Source organism: Oryzias latipes, chromosome 8 (genome assembly GCF_053564925.1).
Source record: "Oryzias latipes strain Hd-rR chromosome 8, Olatipes_Hd-rR_3.1".
In the NCBI taxonomy this organism is placed as follows: domain Eukaryota; kingdom Metazoa; phylum Chordata; class Actinopteri; order Beloniformes; family Adrianichthyidae; genus Oryzias; species Oryzias latipes.
The window spans coordinates 12,568,011-12,590,695 of record NC_136244.1 but is presented as its reverse complement, the minus strand read 5'-3'; the positions used below and the strand labels follow the sequence as shown (position 1 = coordinate 12,590,695).

At 34.5% G+C, this 22,685-nt stretch overlaps 1 protein-coding gene and 1 gene segment (V, D, J or C); both read left to right on the top strand.

Annotated features, from left to right (window-relative positions):
- The window catches only part of LOC105354605 (Ig mu chain C region membrane-bound form-like), a 139,600-nt gene extending 133,744 nt beyond the window's left edge, over positions 1–5,856 (top strand). Inside the window, exon 7 of the C gene segment in view lies at positions 5,726–5,856.
- On the top strand, positions 174–10,409 carry LOC101158331 (uncharacterized). Its single transcript, XM_078951023.1, has 14 exons — positions 174–291; positions 1,669–1,971; positions 3,008–3,358; positions 3,434–3,748; positions 3,869–4,253; positions 5,016–5,140; positions 6,547–6,867; positions 6,943–7,233; positions 8,272–8,586; positions 8,679–8,963; positions 9,044–9,361; positions 9,449–9,736; positions 9,872–10,020; positions 10,176–10,409. Exons 1-14 carry the CDS (start codon positions 195–197, stop codon positions 10,182–10,184), a joined length of 3,552 nt encoding a protein of 1,183 aa, XP_078807149.1. The 5' UTR covers positions 174–194; the 3' UTR covers positions 10,185–10,409.
- The last annotated feature ends 12,276 nt before the right edge of the window (positions 10,410–22,685 follow it).

Genomic DNA, 22,685 nt, shown 5'->3' with positions numbered 1-22,685 from the left:
CTGTTTTCTTTAGAATGTGGATTAGGATTAATTTAAATTGTAAAAGTTATTTTATGATTTGTTGTAACGCTTGTAAATATTTCAATTTTTAGAGAATAATTTTACCTAAAATCGAATTTAGTGATGTTTTTAAAGTGTGTAAAAGTTTACTTTAAAGACAGTAGCAGTGAGAATAAGAATAAATCATAGTCAGAATGAGTTTTTACACTAAGAGTCCAGTAGATTCAGCACTGTGTGGCTGGTATGCTTTTGACTATTGGGGAAAAGGCACAGTGGTAACAGTGACACCAGGTAAGATCTTTTATTTTAAAAAATATAAAACATTATGTACTTTAAAAATGTAAAATCAAATTATGTTAAATTGCCAGTTTTTTCCCCCAGAATAAACTCTTTCTTTATTGTGATTTCAAATATAGTACAATTTACATTGGTATAAAAGTTTTCATTAAGATCCATAACAATATTTTACTGTTGATTTGAATTGTTTAGATTTAAATTTTTAGAATAATGATGGTTTAGTCTTAAAGAAACTATTCAGTCATCATTGGTAGTGACCGTTTTTACACTGAGAGTCAAGCAGATTGAGCACTGTGTTACTACGGAGCTTTTGACTATTGGGGAAAAGGTACAATGGTGACTGTTTCTTCAGGTAAGATCTGTTTAAAATGTGCTGCCAGCCCAATATTACATTTTATAATTCTGATTTATTTAATTCTGTATATTTTTGTTTTAAAGAGTTTTAGAGTAAACAGATTATTCTGAGTATTTTTATTGTCATACAGAAATGAATTCCTGTTTAAAATGATACACACTACATTTTTTAATGCATTTTAGAGAAAGAGATAGATTTTTCTTAAAATAGGATTTTAATGATTGATGAATGCTGCAGTCACCATTAGTAGAGTTGCCTTTTTACTCTGAGGGTCAAGCAGATTGAGCACTTTGTTACAACGATTCTTTTGACTATTGGGGAAAAGGTACAATGGTGACTGTTTCTTAAGGTAAGATCAGTGTTTCATTTATTACAGAAGTCAAATTAATTAACGTAAAATATTTTAAAAGATTTTGATTAAAGATCTTTTCATGGAAGTTTGAGAAACAACAGCAACAAAATATTCTTTAATCTGTATTCAGAGTGAATTAAAAGTGTTAATACAACTCAGGAATAATAACGTAATACATGTCATGAATTGTTGGAGGTATTTTAGGAGGGTGAAATTGCATACAAGAAAAAAGTAGTGTTATTTTAAAGGGGATTTAAAAATATTTAGTTTTTTTTTGTTTCCATTTGGTCTGCGTGCTGTGCAAAGTCAAATTAATTAATGTAAAAATTCATTTTTATAAGGTTTTGATTAAAATTCTTTTCTTGTCAGTTTTAGAAACAACAATAATAAACGTTTCTTTGGTCAGTGTTCAGAGTAAATTACTAGTGTTAATACTAAATGTTGTGAATTGTTGGAGATTTTTTAGGAGGGTGAAATTACAAAAAAAAAATGGTTCGTTTTTTTCCCCAAACAGGATTTAAAACTATTTTGTTGTTTCTTTGTTTCAGTTTGGTCTGCGTGCTGTGAACAAATTAGATCAATAAAAAAATGTCTTTCTCTGTCTTGATAGATTAGGAATTGTATATTTTGTTGTTTTAATTCTTCATTCCTTTGTCTCCTTCAGACACTCCTGCTCAGGCTCCAACGCACGTGATTGGTCTGATGCCATGCGGCCCTCAAAGTAGAGACACGGTCACTCTTGGCTGTCTTGCCACCGGTTTCACCCCCTCTTCATTGACTTTCTCGTGGACTCAGGGCTCCAACAATTTGGAAAACATCACCCAGTACCCTTCAATACTGAAAAATGACAAATATTGGGGAATCAGTCAGGTTCAAGTCAGCCGACAGGACTGGGACGCCAAAAAGACTTTCAAGTGTGTTGCCAATCATGTTGGAGACCAAACAACGTCTCCTATTACTAAGCCAGGTAATTTTGTTTTATAAGTCGCTATCAGCTTTTGTTAAATAGAGTTACAATTAATGAATAAATCTTTACATTTTTATAAAATGTTATGAACAAATTACTGAAAGAAAATTGACAAGTTTTAGAGAAATATTTAAAGGATTAAGATTATAAATGTGAAGAAACAACTGAAGGTTTAGGCAACACTCTTAATGTGAATTCTTTGCTTTTGGTATAATTTAGACCTTAAGAAATAAAAGCTTTAGTAAATGATGTATTAATATTTTAATATTCTTTTATCAAACACATTTTTCAAAGTAATATAGAATTTTGACCATAATTAGAGATAAATAAACCTAGTCTCTCTTTTAATGCATTAGTCATTTTAACTTCTATAAATTTGTATAATAATTATCTTTAATTACTGCATCATTACTATATTTTTTATATATATTGATTTTTCAGGACTTATTTGATTATATTCTTGCCACAAACCATTTTCTATAAATGTAAAAAGTATTACAGAAATGTAATGAAAGAAAGTACAAATGTGTATTTTTTTGTGCAAAAAACTTTTATTTAAAAAAAAAATCGAAATTTCTTTTTGCAAAATTGTAGCAAAAAAAAAAAAAACGGAATTCAAAAAGACATTCGGTGTCTGTATTTCCCTTCACAGATAAGCAGTTTGTTTCTGTGTTTTTATGTCTTTGAATAATCTTCCTCATAACTGTGACCTTTGTTTCTGTTTCACTGTTTGCTGTTAATTAACATTATTAACAATTATTTTAAATATATGTTTGCTTTCCAGTCATTGTCAGTATATATGCAGAAGTCAGTACCATGATTTACAAAGCCTCACATTAAAGTAACAACAAAATCATTATAATATAATTTATTTAAAGAGCATCATAATTATCAGTTTCCTGAAAGTCTTTATTAATATTTTTAAAAATCATCAATATTATAAAAACTGTCATTTTCTGAGCTTCTGCATATATATTTGCACAAAAAAGTTCTTTGCTTCTGCAAAAATCTGTTTGTGTGTGTGTTTGTTTTTCAGATGTGCTGTTTAGGTCGCCCAATCTCACAACAAGTTTTTTCCTTGATGAGGAAAAGCAACAGGCTTCTTTCTACTGCTTTGCCAAAGATTTTTCTCCTAGGACCCATGAGATCATTTGGCAGAAAGTTGGCAGCGAAAAAGCCAGCATCCTTGATGAGACCAGTGTTTTCTCAGAGGGAAGAAATGACACAAATGGAGCTAAGCTGTATTCTGCAGCAAGTTTGCTCACAGTAAACCCCACTGAGCTGACTTCTGGAGCAACATTTACATGTGTGTTCAAGGGGAAAGGTGTGAACAATACTGACGTGTTGGAAAAGGCTAATGCCACCTACAAGGAAGAATCTTCTGGAGGTAAGTGGAACATCCAGCTGCAATGATTGAACATCTAGGTTCTGATCGATAACTTTTCATTTGTCCTTCATTCAGGAAGTGCAGGATGTATTCAGGCAGCTGTAGACATAAATATCATTGGCCCTACATACAGGGACATTCTTGTAAAGCAAAGTGGAAAAATAACATGCCAAATTCAAGTAAATAACGGTCAGCTTGAAAAGATTTTTTGGGAGAATCAAGATAACGTAGAAATGGCTGGAACTGTAAAGACTGAAGGGTTAAAAAAGAAGGAGGAGCTTGTGCTTGACATCACATATGATGAATGGCATCAGGGAGTCGAACGCTACTGTGTTGTCCAACATAAAGACATTCTTTTCCCATTCAAGATCCAATACAAGAGACAAAACAGTACGATCACTTCTTCTACATTTTGACATTCACAGATGTTTTGAATCCTTTACAGTCAGAACAAATGATGACAGTTGTGTCAGTCAGTTGTTTATTTCCTCTGTTTTCTGGTACTTGCAGGCGGACCTGTTCAGCGTCCTTCAGTGTTTATGTTGCCTCCTGTAGAACATGCTAAAAACAAAGAGGTGACCCTGACTTGCTCTGTGAAAGACTTCTTCCCTGAGGAGGTTTACGTAGCTTGGCTTGTTGATGATGATGTAGTAGACTCAAAGTACAAGACCAGTACCACCAGTCCAGTAGAGAAAGAAGGATCTTACTTGGTTTACAGCCAGTTAACCCTCACAGATGATCAGTGGAAACAGTCTGGTGTGGTGTACAGCTGTGCTGTTTACCACGAGTCCATTACCAACTCCACCAGATCCATTGTCAGATCCATTGGTTTCAGCACAGCTGATAAAAACAACCTGGTCAACCTCAACCTGAACATCTCTGAAAAGTGCAAGGCGTAGTAGATGTTGTTTGTTGTTGTCTACTTTTTCTTTCTTGTTTGTACTTTGTGATGAGTCATTGTGTTGTGTTTAATTGCAGATTAAAAACAAAAAAAAAACACAGTTCATGTTTGTTGTTTGCTCTTCCTGTTGAGGTTCAAATTACATTTTGACTTTCTATGAAGTCACAGTGCTGTGATGTGAGACACTGTTACACTAGTGTACATTTTGAACACACTGATCTTTCAGCATCACACTTTACTCTCCAGAACACCACAATCTTCCTGATTACAACAATATTGTGTTTGTCTTATTTTCAGAAGAGTGTTAACAAAGCATGTGTGTGTCTGTGTGCCTGTGTGTCTTCTATTGGGTCTTGCACCCCTAACAAGACAAATCCTGTAACTCTGGTCTCTTAGTTACTGAACAGACTCACTCTGTGAGTTTACTGACTAACAAGCCAAGTCATGCAAACCAAACCAAGAATGATGTTTCTCAAGAACAAGTCAGGATCATTAGCTGACTGAATGAAGGAGAAAACACTGATCAGGATCATGTAAACACATGCAGGACAGTTGAAGATGATGGGACATTCACAGTAGAGACACTAACTGATGCCATTCCAGATTAAAGCCACTTTGCTCTTTGGGACAGGACAGGTTCTAGTGTTGACTTAGAAAAGGAGCATTCTAGAAATACTGGGAACAGTCTGTGAAGTGTGGATGATCCCAACAGTTCATTGATTTGTTACTTTGCAGTCCCTCCAGAGTTTCTGAATGAAACTGTTTGCTCCTGCAAAGAGGAGATGGAAGCAGAGGAAGATCACATGGCAAACACAGCCCTGACCTTCATCTTCCTTTTCATCATGACTTTGTTGTTCAGTGTTGGAACCACATTGTCAAAGGTAAATGCTTCATTTGTTTACAATGGGCTCTGATTTCAGCTGAAAGAGAAAAATAACTTTTTAAAGAGAATTGAAAGAGGTTAAATTATTACAAAGTCAGCATTAAACTATATTTTTAGGAGTTGAAGTATAAAAAGTATAAAGATACACGTTTTAAGAACTTTATTTACAACATTTATTATTTATATGCTTAGCATGATGAGATTGTTTTCTCTAAAGGATCAGGAAATAAAAAATCATGTTTCAGCTTCAGAGGGTTTTTAGAAATATGTCAACATCATTCATGAGGCTGAAAACTCAACAAAAGCCAAATAAAAAAAATCACAATAGATATTTGTCTAAAAGTATTTTTTTCTGAGATTATTTTTAAAGCAAGGAATATGACATACATGATAAATGCATGATAAATATATATTTATTTCACATTTTTGTTTAATTTTTTGATCAGCCTTTTATAATTCGAGACAAAGATGAAATTCACACATAAACATTGTTGAACAGAACTTGTATTATTATCATTAAAAAAAATTCTCTCTTTTTACAGATCAAATGAAAAAAGGATCAGAAAGATCTTTACAATTTTTTCCACCATTTTTCCTTTTCTTTATTTTTTCTCTTAAACTGATTTCATCCTGTAAGTAATCCCTTTTTTTTAAATTTTGAACTTTAAATCTTTGTATCTTTTCCTGATTTAAATAAAAAAGTGAAAATAAGAATTTATTTGCTCCTCCATCTTTTTCTGGTGTTTCATTTTTGTGAAGTTCTTCATGTTTATGCATTTGTAGATAGATTTATACACAAATGCTGTCAGTGTTTGGTTGATGTCATGTAACATTTTATGTTTTATCTTTTCTGAAGTTTTCATCAAACCACCAACAGCTGGAATCAGCGGTCCATTACTCAGTGTGCAAATTTTACAGTCGATAACTTTTTCAGTCTAGAATTACTTGACGGTTGAAGTCAAACCTTTGACAAAGCTTATGTAAATGAAGATGCGATATTTCCATCTTCTCTGTTTCTGTTCCTGGCATAACCACACCTCACACCTGCAGTCTGCCATGCTCTGCTGCTCTTTCTGTCCTTTCACTTCTGTCTTTCTGGACTTTTTTGGGAGCTGGGTGTTGAACAAAGCTTCCTCTAACTGAATAACCGGATCACTCTGTCCTGTCGAGCTCAACGTCTGTGAAACTGACTTTCAGTGGCGTTTTTGCAAACCTCTTCAACACCAAACTGTGTAAAAGTACAACTATGCCGTAAACATAAACACTAAAAAATGACAATTAGAACTGAGACTACAAACTAAAACATGAAGGTTAGTATGAATGAGCTTAAATCAGCTTTTAAATAATCAGTGCTGAAATTCAGAAGGACAAATGCAAAAACATGTCATCTCTTTTCTATCACAGAGCTGCGCGTTGTTTCTCCAAACATCAGCCTGTTTCCTGTCTGGGAAGGTGAATTTGGAGTCTCACAGGTCAGACTCATCTGCACCCTGAACGGTTACTTTCCCAAAAACCTGAGTGTGGAGTGGCAGCAGAACAAGCAGCAGCTGACACAGATCCAGCCCACAGAAAGACATCTGCAGAGTGTGGAGGGGGGAGAGAAGACCTACAGTCTGACCTCTGAGATTGAGCCAAACATGGAAGAGTGGACAAGAGGCTCCAATTTTACCTGCAAGTTCATTCACAAGGAGAACAAAGATGAAAAGACAACAAGTATTTGTCACAGTAAGTGTGAGGAAACACTTGAATCACTATTTTGATCAGTGTTATCAGAAGGTCATTGATATTTGATTCCTGCAGTCTTTGGATTCAATCCTCCTTCCATTCATGTGGAGATTCCCAGCTTCAAGACAGTGATGATGACCAACTCTGATGTGAAAGCTAGATGCTTCATCCACAATGTTGCTGCTAAGCTGGTCTGGCTGATGGACGGGGAACAACCATCCACTGACAGAGTGAATGAATTCTCAAACAAAACCACTTTAATCAGTGAACTGACAGTTCCATCCAGCAGCTGGAAAAACCTGAAACTTCTGAAATGTAAAGTTCAGCATCACTGCTTTTCTGCTGAGAAGACTGTAGAGATTTCAGGTGAGAAGATCAACTATCATCTGTGTTGTAACTTCCTATTTGAAGTACATTACAGATTACTCATTACTTTTTGTCAGTTACAATTTTAACATGTCAGAAATGTAAAGTGTCATTTCACTACTTTCTTACTTTAAAGTCACTTTGATCATAAAACCTATTGTAGCAGAATACAACAATATTAAATGACATATTTAGCACTGAAAATTTTCAATTTTGTTGAGGGGCGACATGGTGGAATAAAAACTTCTATTAATAAAGTTTATTTTTGGTAAAGTGGAGCTAAGATCCTAAAGCAAGAAAATATGACAGGTTTAACCACAAACAATCCCACAATGTCAAAAGTATGGTAGATGTAACGTGAATAATTGGTTATTTTAGTGATTATTCTGGGTGTTTTTATGGTAGATTGGCAGGATTTTTATAAAACACAAAATCCATATCCTTTATATTAGACTATTTATAGCTTAACTCTTAATCCAGAAAGTCTAACAAAGTTAACTTGTGACTTTCCAAAGTGTCTATCAATAAATCTTTAATGTTCAAGCTTTGGCTTTACTGAACTATTTCTACCCATTTGAGCTCACTATTTTATGACTGAAACACGATCAGACAACTAGTTAAAAAGTGACTCAATAATGTCTTCTGGTTTACTAGAACACCTCACTTAAATGTTAGTTGTAAACCAGTGAGGGAAAAAATCCACTAGTTAGTCACAGTGGTTCAAAATCTTCACAGCTTAACTGGTCAATTGGTGCCCAAAAAGGCTGAAGAAAATGTTTTCTCATAAAAACAGGTTCAAATTTCTCCACTTTTGTTGAAACAACAAAAAGACTGACAGCTACTGGTTCAGTGAAAAAACAGGACTAGAAACATTTATTAATGATTACAAAGAATGAAGAAAGTGTTTGGGTCTACGAAGCCAAACAGGAGATTTGGCTCAATAATTTCATTCTAAAAAACCCAAAGTTACTTAGAACTGATGACTGTTAGCAGCTGTTTTTAATCTATTAAAGCCTCATAGTTTCTATCATCCTTCAGGTTCTGCAGTTTCAGCTCCTCATGTGGACATCAGGAGATCTCTGTCAGACCTGCCGACAGAAAACAATGATGTGAAGCTGCACTGTGACCTTTCACAGCTCTCCTCACAGCACCTCTATGTCACACTTCAGTCCAAAGGAGCTGACATTTCTGACAAACAGTATGTTGATCTTCCTGAAGCTCCAGCCTCACATACAGTCAGTGTCAGCTTCTCTGTTCCTCACATCTACTGGAAGAGTGACCAGAGTTTCACCTGCAAAGTCCATCAAGGCTTTTCCAGCCAGTCTTTTGAGTCCAAAGCTATCAGTGTTTTTGGTGAGAATGGTTCTTTTCTAGAAAAAGGAGAAATCTAACAAATGTCTTCACTGACTGAATCCTTCATGTGTTTTTCTCTACATTCTAATCAGTGGATCCATCAGTGGAAGTCCTTCAGGTCTCCAGTAAAGAGTCAGGACAACAGAAACTCCTGTGTTCTGCATCAGGCTTTAATCCACAAATTAGTTGGTTTTCTGACTCAGAGTCCAAATCAGCATCAAGCACAGACATCAGCATGGATACAAATGGACGTGTGACTGTAATCAGTCGACTGGAGGTTCTTCAGACAGAGTGGAAAACAGGGAAGACCTTCACCTGTGAAGTCTTTGACAGGTTTCTACATAAACGTGACAGAAAGGACATCAGCCTCTGTTCAGGTAAAAACAGAACTGATTTGGAAATGATCAATAAATATTAAAGAATGGACTTTTACTTTTGTCTCCTTCACTCTTTTTAGACCTTAATCCTCCAACTGTGAGGATTGTGGAACCAAGTGCTGCTGAACTCTCCGTGTCTGACATTCTCACACTAACCTGCTTAGTTTCTGGTTATTTCCCATCTAACATCTCGGTGCATTGGAAGGAGAATGGTCAGAAAGTCTCATCTTCTCGTTACATTAACAGTCCTTCATTCAAGGATCCAGACAGCAGCTCTTATTCAATGAGCAGCAGACTGAATGTGTCTCAAACTAATGACAAGAAGTCAACTTATACTTGTGTTGTGAGACATGAATCCTCCAACAGTCCATTTGAAAGCAGTATAAAGGATGTTTTTGGTGAGATTACAGTTCATTTTCAGAATGAACATTCCTAAAAACTCCATTGGTTTCCTCCAAACATTTGATTCTGACCTGTTTCCTCAGCCTCAGTGACCCACAGTGAACCATCAGCCGTCCTGCTCCAGGGTTCAAATGAACTTGTGTGTCTGGTCTTTGGCTTCAGCCCTGCATCCATTAACATCACCTGGATTGCTGATGGAAGCACAGAGCTGTGGAACTACAATAATAGTCATCCCCACAGAGGCCCGGATGGAAAGTTCAGCATCCAAAGCTTCCTCCGTCTGTCTCCAGTTGACTCCTTACCCGGGGTGACCATCACCTGCAGGGTGACACATGGAAACACCACTCTGTCTGTGAATGTCTCCAAAACAGGTCACACTGATGCTCTGTCTTCACATCTATTAAAAACTACATCCGTCACATCACTTTTGTGGTGGAATCTCTTTGTTCCACTGTAAGAATCAAAGCAACAATGAAGTAACAGATGTGCTTCTGCTTCTTTCACAGACACGTTGGAACTCTGTCATTTCTTTGATGACATCCTGCATGCTGATGTGAGCCAAGACACAGTCATGCAAGCTTGGGGCATGGCCATTTTCTTCCTCCTTTTATTCTTCATCTCCATCATCTTTTCTGCTGTCACCACAGCTTTAAAGGTCAAAATCATCAACAGTCATTCTGTTCTTGTCTTAAATTTAACTCGTCTTATTTTCTAAAGTTTTGTGACTTTAATGCATTTATTAATAAATGAAACATGTTTTTCATCACAGACTCCAGATGTTTAAAACATTATCTGTGTTTTTCTTTTCAGATTAAATGAAGATGTGAAAGAGACAGATCTCTTTTTCTTCAGGCATCTCAGGATTTTTGATGACATTTGACCTGTTTTTATTCATTTTTAAAGATTTTATATCTTATTTGTCTGTTTTTCTTTGCTTTATTGTTATTATGAAAGATGACTCAATATTACTTGAATCTCTTTTTTTAAATTTTGTATTCAATTTCGCTTGTAAAATAAATAAACAAATAAATAAAGTATAGAGAACTGTCTTATAAATTTAACTTCTTTATAATTTCGAAGATAAATAACATCACAATAAATGTTGCTAATAATATTAAAAGACAATTAATACAGTTAGTATTAACAGTCATAGAAAGTCATTTCTTTATTACATGAAACACCTTTATGTAAGAACAGAATAAGGTGCAAGTTTCAATATTTTCACAAGTGGGAGACAAAAATACAGAGAAGCTTTTGTATCTGGATACATTTTAATGAAATGTAAATCTTTGAATCTTTGGTAATTTTCAGCACATTTCTATGTGAGAATACTACACAATGTAAATAAATTACAATTTTTATGATATCCACATAATTTAAATCTGGATATTTATTTGGAGAAATATCACAATAACAACAATTGACTTTAAATTCCAAATCCAGTTCGAAATAACAAAATGGTAAATAATCTGAATTGTCAACAGATGTTGTACTCTCTCTTCCTGTAACACCAGGGGGCAGCAGTGTTGTTTCTTCAACACAAACTTGCATTAGATGTTCATTTACCTGTCAGTCAAATCCAATTTACTTTCTTTTCTTTTTTTTTACTGATTATTTTATTTTATGTTATTTTAAATCTACGACGGAGTATTAAGGCCACCAAAAAAAAAAGTAAAATTACGAGATTTTATCTCGTAAATTTAGGAGATAAAAACTCGTAAATTTACGACTTTTTATCTCATAAATTTACGACTTAAAATCTCATAGATTTACGAGAAAAAAGTCGTAGATTAAGGAAAAAACACCGAAGTTGTCCGTTTATCGGAACCTAGCGTGAAGATGAAGTATGTGGAGCCTTTTGTGAAGCTTCATTTCTGGATTATTATAGGTTTAAAACAAAGAGATTCTGAGTCTTTTGGCGACTCAAAATCAGAATATTTCCCGTTTTAGCAGTCTTTCCGGGGTTCAGTGTCAGTAAAGCGGAGTTTAATATGTAAAATAAGGAGCTCAGAGACACGTTTGGGTGTAGACAATCGCTGCAGCCTTTATTCTCCTTTTCATTCACATATCCTGAAGTTCATTTGTCTCATTACGTCATGAACCTGTCATCCCAACACCAATGCTGAAGTAAACAGTGTTACATACGCCCACTCCTGCAGATGAAATGTCCCGTTTCAGCATAAAACAATAAAGAGGAATGAAAATAGTGTTTTATATTAGTTTTGGAATGTTGAAAATGCCAAAAAAAGTGCTCCTCCTTTTGTGTGACGGAAGCGTCACACAGACGTAGAGTCTTGTCTTTGGTGGAGGAAGAAAGGATTCAAGCGAACAGCTGCAGGGACACCGACGACGGCTTCATCGGGCTGCAGAGATCCTGCAAACCAACCATCAATAAATAAAACTTTAATGAATCGTAAATCAAACAAATGAGCTTCCAGACATTTGGAACGTTATCAATAAACATTCAGCTCACCTGTTCAACAAAGTTTAGTCGGTCTGCTCTGCTGCTGCACGGCGTTCACCTGCTGCTCTGCATGCTAACTTCCACTGTAATCTCCTAAAATTACGACTTTGTATCTCCTAAATTTACGAGTTTTTATCTCCTAAATTTACGAGATAAAATCTCGTAATTTTACTTTTTTTTTTTTGCTGGCTCTAAATTTTTTTTTTTTTTGGTGGCCCTAATACTCCGTCGTATAAATCAAATCCACAATAAAAATATTTTTTATCATTTAATATTTTCCCTTTTTTTTGCATTTGTTTAAGTTGAATCAGGATGTGGGAGGAGTTTACTTAAAATATGCCAAGAAGCAGATTTGAATTCATATTTAAGGAGCATCAATGTTTTTCTAAGCAGACAGTTAACATGGCTCACAGAGAAATACCTTTGTGTTTGTTCTGCTTGGTTTGAGCAGTGCTGAATGTTGGAGCATAACAGAATCTGAAGCAGCAGTTAAAACACCTGGAGAGTCCCACAGACTCACCTGTACAACATCTGGATTTGACTTTAGAGGCTCAGTGTGGAACTGGATCAGACAGACTCCTGGGAGTCTGTCTGATCCAGGACTGAAGTGGATCTCTTTGGTGCACACATCCAGCAGCCCAATCTATTACTCAGAGTCAGTGAAGAACAGATTTACCATCTCCAGAGATGACTCCAGCAGTAAAGTCTATCTGCAGATGAGCAATCTGAAGCCAGAAGACACAGCAATGTATTACTTTGCAGTAAATATTTCCTCTGTTTCCCACTGAAACGGGAGCTGTATCTGTGTTAGTTTAAAAAACACAAACTACAAATGATTGTCAGGAATGGGAGGTGAAGGAATCAAAGAGTAGATCTGGGTTGACTAATACTTTAATTAAAAAGCTTAAAAGAAAAATTAAGATGACAAAATAAAACTGAAACTCATATGAAAGAATGAATAAACTAAAGGTGACCTGACCAGGATGTACTAAAAACTTTATTAGATAAATTCTGATTATTACAAACAGAAACAGCTCAATACCTGAAAACTTGGAGCAGACAGTGACATCCTAAAAGTCAAAATTTTGATACAATTATTGTTTATTTTTTTATTTATTTCAAGCATTAATTGTAGTTAATACAGTGAAATTACACACTGATTTTTAAAACTCAAAAAAAGAAAAGATGAAATCCATAGATAAAAAACAAAAAAATAAACAAAAACAATGACACACTTAAGACACATTTGCTTAATAAAGATGTTTATTAATAACTTAGGTAAAGTAGAGCTTGATTTTTTGCTTAAAAAGGAGTGGGAAGACGTGAGTTTATATAATCCCTCCCCTACTTTTTTAGTGTTAGTAATCCGGTCCCGATCAGATAGATTCTGTGATTTCTACGCTTTTTAAAATGTTTATTAACTTAATGTAATATTTATGTGTTGTGGCCTAATCTCCGCTTCTGAACTCAAAGTTTAAAATAATTCAAAATGAAATAAAAAATGCAAAGTAAGTAAAGATGAACTGAATTGTTGTCTTTATAATTGCATTTTCCTGAAAATCAAAAGAGTTTTACCAGTTATGTTGTAAATATTCTAAAGAAAATCCTAATCTGATGATCTCTGTCTTTTACTCAACTCACCATTTCCTTTTTTGTATAACAGAAAGAAGATAAAGAAATTCATAAAAAAAATAATATTACGGTTAGATTTTATTTTTTTATCAAAACAATACATAAATATTGATCAGGAAAGTATGATAAAAATGTGACAGGAATTCAATAGAATATATCACCTATTGAAGTAATCATTTCAGGAACAGCATTGATGTGAAATGATTTCTTTTTAACTAAACTCATAGAAGTTTCTTTTTATAAATAAAAAAAAGTAAAATCATTTAATTAGATCAGAAAAACAAATATTTTCTGATTCAAATATCAATTCTGATGGAGCTGAATGTCTTCTGTGAGGTGGAGTCAATGCAAACATGGACGTCTTCCTCCTCTATTTATCTGACAGCAGAGATGACAGCAGAGACACTGAACTCAGTTGAACATGATGGACTGTAGGACAGGACTGCTGCTTTTAACTCTCTGTTATGCAGGTGAACATCATCATGCAGATATTGTAGATTTATGATGCATTCCTTTTTTAAATCCAGATTTCTGATTTTCCTTCCCAGTTGTTGATGGACAGACTCTGACTGAGTCTGAATCTGTGGTTAAAAGACCTGGAGAATCCCACAGACTGACCTGTTCACCCTCTGGATTTACTTTCAGCAGCTATGGCATGGCCTGGATCAGACAGGCTCCTGGAAAAGGACTGGAATGGATTGCTTATATTGGCACCTCCAGTTCTCCAATTTCTTACTCCCAGTCAGTCCAGGGACGGTTTTCCATTTCCAGAGATGATTCCTGCAGTAAAGTTTATCCACAGATGAACAGTTTAAGGATGGAGGACACAGCAGTTTATTACTGTGCCAGAAGACACACAGTGAGAGATATTTTAGGGATAGTCGTAGAAAAAGTACTTCCTCTTTTATATGTTTAAATCATCTCATCAATGTCAGACAAATGTTTATTTTGAACAATTATTTTGAGACACATTTGGTCTTTGTGTTTTGTAAGGTAATTTCTTCCCTGGTTTTGACTATCAACTGAAAGCACCAGCATAACATGAAGTAAAGTTATAAATTATTGATTTTCTTGCCACTTTATTATAAAGATGGAGAAATGATAGTTTTAACATTCATATTTCATGGTAATTTCTCTTCATAAAACATGTGATAAAATTTGACAAACATATGATTAAAAAACTCCCCACAACTCGTTTGGTCAATAAATTCCATTAACCTACTTGTTCAGCTTTACACAAAATAACAGAAGTACATCAAGTTGTGTTGATTTTTAATTATATATTTTAATTAAATTCTTCATCATCTTATTGACAGTTTCTCAGATTTACAGAGATGACAAAAAGCAACATTTTTTTTACGTTGATTATGTTTACTTGTTACAGTAATGCTCCACATTTCTTCACTATATAAGAATACTGCAATCAATTTATGTGATCAAAACCAGCAATCTTTGTTAAATTCTGTTAGTAAATCATGTTTATTTCTTGTCAAATGCTAACAAGATAAATGTGTTTTAATGTAAATATTTAACATTGTAATAGTAAAAGTAAAGTTAATATAGGATCTTCATTAATAAATTGATCAGTCCTGTTTTTCTTTTTCCTTTCTTGAATGAATGTGGGTCAAAGAGACACGGAAGTTACCGCTGAATGCGGCTTTTGCACTAGAACAGAGAGCATATCCTGTTTATGAATGACTTATCACTTGAATAATTATTTCGTTTGCACAAATTAATTATTTCGTTTGCACAAATTAATAATTTCGAGGGACTGAAATAGTGGGATAATATTAATAATAATAATAATAATACGTATCATGTAGCTTACTAGCCTTCAGATGTAAAATGACTGCTAACGAAAATTATGCTTTTTTAGAGTTTTTTAAAACAAAGACCTTTGATCTATAAACATCGTCTGTGTCTTCCGTTTAATGTAATCAGACACACAAAGACAGAAATGTGTAGGTATCTGCTGTAAATCCTAATATTGCTCACATCCATATTTATGAATGGGAACAAAATATTATTTAATTTGCATCAATTAATAATTGCTTGGGAACAAGATAATATTTTGTGGGAAAAATATATTAACTTGTTGAAACAAGATATGAATTTGTGGGAACAAGACATTTATTATTTTACCCATGTTAGGTCACGGGCTCCGTAACAAGACAAATGTGTTTTAATGTAAATATTTAACGATGTAAAAGTAAATGAAAAGATGATGTGGTATCTAAAGGCTTGAGGAAGGAACTCAAACTTTTGTAAATAACCTTAAACATGAGCAAACTGTGAAACAAGGAAGATAAAAAATTGACAAATGATCAAGATTTAAATATATTTAGTAAATTAATATTTAACACAAATATTCCTCCCACCGTCCAAAAACATGCTTCATAGGTTATATTCAGGTTTATTCACCAAAATATAGATATTTGTTCTTCTGCCCCACATGTAAATGTTGATCTGATCTGTCATTTTACTAACATATCATTTCCTGACAGCCCACATATGCTGTAAGGAAATCAGGCTCTTACATCACCATTCATCTTAAAAAGACCTGGTGTCATGTTGTCAGCCAAGTAGAAGCTCCAATCAGTCATCTTCATCATCATCCTCATCATGTTCTCTGTAGTTCTGCTGCTGCTTCTGGCTGCTGGATCCTGTGAGTTTGACTGAGACAAAGACACTGTTCACTGTTGTTACACCATTAACCATGAAACTGTTTGTCCTCTTCAGGTGTAAAGTGTGAACAGCTGACACAGCCAGACTCTGTGAGTCTGCAGCCAGGTGAGAGGCTGACCATCACCTGTCAGGTCTCTTATTCTCTGAGCAGCTACTACACAGGTTGGATCAGACAGCCTGCAGGGAAAGGACTGGAGTGGATTGGGATAAAACACACTGGAGCCTCTCACTACAAAGATTCACTGAAGAACAAGTTCAGCATTGATTTGGACTCTTCCAACAAGAGAGTGACTCTAAATGGAAAGAACATGCAGCCTGAAGACTCTGCTGTGTATTTCTGTGCCAGAAGGTCACAGTGACACAAACCATCAGCAGACCTGAACAAAAACCCCTCAGAGCCTGAAAACTTGTAACATGAATCCACCAGAGGAGGCGCTCTAACACTACCAATGACAAAGATCTGCTCAAAGAAAAATGTAATTTCAATCTAAATGACACTGCACATAGAATAAGATAATATTATATCACTGATTGATTGAACATATCTATCTATCGATCTATCTATCTATATATATATATATCTATATATATCTATATATATATATATATATATCTATATCTATCTATATATATATATATATATATATATATATATATATATGAATGAATTCCATTAACTTGTCATTTTTCATTATTCAGAATTTTAGTTGTTGACTATTTTCTCTTCTTTTTACTGTTCTGTCTGTCAACAAGTTTGCTTACATTCTTTTTACAATTTACTCAAAAAGGAAATTTTAAAAACAAATATTTTTCAAGAAATTTTCAGGGTAATTTATATTAAAAACAGGAAAATACACCAATAATCATATCAAATATTTAAATAATCCTGTTTACATGTCCACTTAGAGTCAGTCTATCGTTGGAAGAGTTTATATCAATGCTGAACTTGTTTTTCAGTGAAATTTGTAGTAAAAAGCTCCAGTGTAAACTCACTGGCCACTTTATTGGGTCCAACTGCTCGTTAAAGCAAATTTGTCATCATGTAGATATGTTCAAGAAGATCTGCTGCAGTTCAGATCGAGCACCAGAATGGGGAAAAACTGTAATTTTAGAGACTTTGAACATGACAGTACAGTGGTTAGTGCTCTCACCTCACTGTGAGAAGGCCCTGATTCAAATCCTGACAGGGAGCTTTCTGCGTGGAGTTTTCATATTTTCCCTTTGTTTTTTGCAGGCACTCTGGCTTTCTCTCATGTTCCAAGAACGTGCTTCATTGGTTGATTGGTAACTCTAAAATGTCCCTAGGTGTGAATGTGTGAGTGTGGGAGTTATTGTTTGACCCTACGACAGACTGGTGATCTGTCCAACAGGTGCCAGGACAGGATTCAGTGCCAGATGGGCTGTTCTGAGTATTTCAGAAAATGTCGATCTACTGGCGTTTTCTCTCACAACCATCTCTAGGGTTTACAGAGAAAGGTCTGAAAAAGAGAACATTTCCAGTGACCAGCAGTTGGATTGAAATGTGTTGTTAAAGCCAGAGGTCGAAGGAGAATGGCCAGGCTGGGTCCAGATGATAGAAAGGCAACAGTAACTCAAATAGCCAGTGGTTACAAAAGAGGTCTGCAAAACAGCATCTCTGACCGGACAACACATCCAACCTTAAGGCAGATGGGCCACATCAGCAGAAGACCACACTCTGTGCCACTCATGTCAGCTTACTACAGGAAACTGAGGCTACAATTTACACAAAGTTACAAAATATGGACAAAAGAAGATTGGAAAAATGTTTCTTGGTCTGATAAGTCTCGATTTCTGCTGTGACATTCGAATGGTAGCGTCAGAAGTTTGCACCACATTTAGGCAAAACAGTTGCAACTTTCCGCTTTTTCTGCCTCAATTATTACAAAAAAGTGTATTCAAGATCACGGAGAGACTGTATATCAATACAGACTATGGAGCTTCTTTTTGTGTTACATTTATAGATGCTGGTGTGCCGGAAGATTTTTGTCAAGAAAAAAGTGCTGAAAACAATGCTCTAATGGCATCCACAGTCACCAGATCTTAATTTAGCACAGCACCTTTGGGATAATGGAACGGGAGATTGGCATCATGGATGTGTAGCCGGCAAATCTGCAGCAACTGCGTGATGCTTTCATGTCAATATGGACCAAACTCTCTGAGGAAAGTTTCCAGTACCTTGTTGCAACTATGTCATCAAGGATCAAGGCAGTTCTAAAGACAAAAGACGGTCCAACCTGGTACTAGAAAGGTGTACCTAAGAAAGTAGCCAGTGAGTGTATATCATCCCAATCCAGTGCAGTCCTTTTGCTGCAAACTGCCTGAAACTTGAATGTCATGACATAGTCACATAGGTTTCTGTTTGAGAGGAAGAGGAGGAGCTGAGGCAAACACAATCTGCCTCCTTGTGTATTAAAGAGGATAAGAAACTGAAAATCACTGACAGACTCTCTAGACTGGACACAGAGAAATGACTGCAGCTACAATGAATAAACTTCACTTTGTGGTTACTTTTCTCTTCCTGGTCTTTAATTGGACAGGTAGGAAAAATATTTTTTTAGACTGATGGAAATAGAAATGATTAGACTGCATTAAATAATGAGTTTTGTGTCTGCAGGTATCAGGGGTCAAACACTGACTGAATCTGAATCAGTGGTTAGAAGACCTGGAGAACCCCACAAACTGACTTGTACATATTCAGGGTTTAGTGGTGATTACTGGAACGCTTGGATCAGACAGCCTGCAGGAAAAGGACTGGAATGGATTGCTACTATCAGCCCTGACAGCAGTGGCATCTACTATTCAGAGTCAATGAAAAACCGCTTCACCATCTCCAGAGACAACAGCAGAAAGCAGGTGTATCTGCAGATGAACAGTCTGAGAGCTGAAGATTCTGCTGTTTATTACTGTGCTAGAGACACAGTGACTCAAGAGACAGAAACTCTGTACAAAAACACCAAACAGAAACAAAACAGATAACCTTGTCAGTAAAATAAGAAATGGTTTGATTTGAAATGGTTTATTTCAAGCAATCAAATAGGAATAATACACAAAAACAATACAATCATCAGTTATACATTCATACAATAACTAATCAAACTTAGAATAATTAGACATAAAATTAAATATTGCTCGAAAGGGAGTGGAAGGAAACGAATTTATTTAATCCCACCCCTGTTTTACTGTAACCATTTTATTACATGATTTATCAATATCCGGTTCCTAGAAAGCACATGACAAAGATGAATTACTTAAATTATTTTGTAAAAAATAATTTTTAGAAATCAACATGGCAAAGAAGTATCCAAAATATTTGCAGATTATGTTACTTATAAAAGTCATTGATATGATTAAGAAATAATATTCTATAAGTAAAATAGACATTACCCTGTTTCAGGACTTTTCATAGCAAAATTATGTCAAGTATCAAAAGTTAATAATATGTGTAAAATTATGTTACATTAGGAAAAAATCATGAATCAGCTTATCAATTTTTTGGAGCAAATGAAGTTATATCATTAAAAGTCAATCAATTTGACAATTTTCAATAATTGATTAATCATTTGTTTTATTATTTTTTTGCATTTTTATTTATCTTTTTTTCTTCTTTTTTTATGATAAAGTAATGCTATGAAGTAAAATAAAAATAAAAATGGGTCCATGTTTGTTGAAAGACCAAGGCTGGTATTTCTTCTTCTTCTGCTGATTAACAGCCGTTCTTCTCGGTTTAAAACAAAGCTTATAGTTCTCTTCGCTGTTGAGTCTGCAGACATTAGACAGAGGTCCATATCCTTCTTCAGTTGATATCACCTTCGCTTTGTAAAGTGTCCTTGGGTTTCATGAAAGGCGATTTAAATAAAATGTATTATTATTATTATTAAATTCACAAAAATTTACCAGTTATGCCATGACTAATCCAGGTACATTTCTTTAAAAAAATCCTAATCTGATCATGTCTTGTTTTTCACTTAAATAAATATTTCCAGTACTGTATTGCCTAAGAAGATTTAGAAGTTCAGTGAAAAATATAAAGTTAAGATTTTCTATGTTTATGAAGAACACTTCAGTAGTCTTGAACAGTGAGTTTTTCAGTCACTTCAGCTGTTTCCAATGATGCAGGAATTACACAGAGCCCCCTAATTAGCAGTGCTTTCAATCAAAATCTAATGTGAAACGCTTCATAAAAATGTTTTAAATTTGTCATTTTTGGTTTGAAACTAACATAAAAAGAGTTATGACATATAATTGTGATTTTCCTTGGAAGAAATCCTTGGAAATCTGTATTTCAGTGGAGCGTTGTGTTTTTTCTTAGACATTATTCACCTTGTTTTGACCTTGGCTTTGCTTTGTTTTTAGATTTACTCATTCGTGTTTTGTCTCTGCATAAATGACTTTTCTTTATGAATCATGAAAACTGATCTCGACGGTTATGATTTTTGCAGTAAAAAAATGACAAACTTTACCACTCCGAATAGAGATTTTTGGGCAGTTTCAGGTTCATTTTGTGTAATATATTCAAATCTATATATATAAAAGAAGAAGATGGATATTAAGCATTGCCACAAAAACTATTTTAAAAATAAATTAATAGATTAATTTCCAAAGCAGTAAAATGAGCTCTTCTAAAGGTTAAAACAACAAAGAAATATTCATGAAAAATAATAAAAGGAAAGACTGTTGCAGATTTTCAACAGATGAAGTCAACAACTGCAGTTGTCATTCCAGAAACAATACTGACAAACATGAAATGAGTTTTTTTTCTAATAAATATCTATTAAAAAATGGAATGATTTTATTGTATCAGAAAAAGGTCTTTTCTGATTCACATGTGAATTCTGATGGAGCTGAATGTCTTCTGTGAGGTGGAGTCAATGCAAACATGGACGTCTTCCTCCTCTATTTATCTGACAGCAGAGATGACAGCAGAGACACTGAACTCAGTTGAACATGATGGACTGTAGGACAGGACTGCTGCTTTTAACTCTCTGTTATGCAGGTGAACATCATCATGCAGATATTGTAGATTTATGATGTTTTCCTTTTTCTAAATCCAGATATCTGATTTCCCTTCCCAGTTGTTGATGGACAGACTCTGACTGAGTCTGAATCTGTGGTTAAAAGACCTGGAGAATCCCACAGACTGACCTGTTCAGCCTCTGGATTCACTTTCAGCAGCTATGGCATGAACTGGGTCAGACAGGCTCCTGGAAAAGGACTGGAGTGGATCGCTTATATTTGCACCTCCAGTTCTCCAATTTATTACTCCCAGTCAGTCCAGGGACGGTTTTCCATTTCCAGAGATGATTCCAGCAGTAAACTTTATCTACAGATGAACAGTTTAAGGATGGAGGACACAGCAGTTTATTACTGTGCCAGAAGAGACACAGTGAGAGACATTTTAGGGACGGACGTACAAAAAGTACTTCCTGTTTTATCTGTTTAAATCATCTTATCAATGTCAGACAGATGTTGTTTTTCTGCACAATTCTGCTGAGACATATTTGGTCTTTGTATTTATAAAAGTAATTAAATCCCTGTTTTTTAACTGTCAGCTAAAAACACCAGAATAACATGAAGTAAAGTTAATAAATCATTGAATTTCTTGCCACTTTTGGTTAAAAGGTATTATAAAGATGGAGAAATTATAATTTTAACAATCATATTTCATGGTAATTTCTGTTCATAAAAAAATGTGATCAAATTTAATCAAATATAAAATAAAATACCCACGACTCATTTGGTCGATAAATTCCATTGAATTACTTGTTCAGCTTTACACATGATAAAAGAAGTACATCAGATTGTTTTGATTTTAAATTATATGTTCTAGTTAAATTCTTCTTCATCTTATTGACGGTTTCTCAGATTTACAGAGATGACAGAAAGCAACATATTTGTTTACGTTGATTATATTTACTTATTACAGTAATCCTCCACATTTTGTTACTATATAAGAATACTGTAACTGATTTATTTGATCAAAACCAGCACTCTTTGTTAACCTCTACTAACTAATCATGTTTATTTTTTGTCAAATGCAAACAAGATAAATGTGTTTTTAATGTAAGTATTTCACATTGTAAAGTAAAAGTAAAGGCTTGAGGAAAGAACTTAAACTTTAGTAAATAACCTTAAATATGAGTAAACCGTGAAACAAGGAAGATAAAAATCGACATATAGTTAAGATTTAAATAATTATTCTACATAAAATATATATGATGGAGGTTACATTTTTTGTCCTAAAACTATTTGTTTTTCAATATAAAATAAATTATGAGAGAACAGACAGCTGATCTGCAAATACATGGTTTATTCACCAAAATATAGATATTTGTTCTTCTGCCCCACATGTAAATGTTGATCTGATCTGTCATTTTACTAAAATATCATTTCCTGACAGCCCACATATGCTGTAAGGAAATCAGGCTCTTACATCACCATTCATCTTAAAAAGACCAGATGTCATGTTGTCAGCCAAGTAGAAGCTCCAATCAGTCATCTTCATCCTCATCATCCTCATC

What these genes read in the sequence shown, in the direction of transcription:
- LOC101158331 (XM_078951023.1), top strand. Translation starts at nt 195, where the DNA reads ATGAGTTTTTACACTAAGAGTCCAGTAGATTCAGCACTGTGTGGCTGG. An exon ending in TTGGAACCACATTGTCAAAG is followed by an intron (nt 5,141 to 6,546) that starts GTAAATGCTTCA and finishes TTTCTATCACAG; the next exon opens with AGCTGCGCGTTGTTTCTCCA. An exon ending in TGTGAATGTCTCCAAAACAG is followed by an intron (nt 9,737 to 9,871) that starts GTCACACTGATG and finishes CTTCTTTCACAG; the next exon opens with ACACGTTGGAACTCTGTCAT.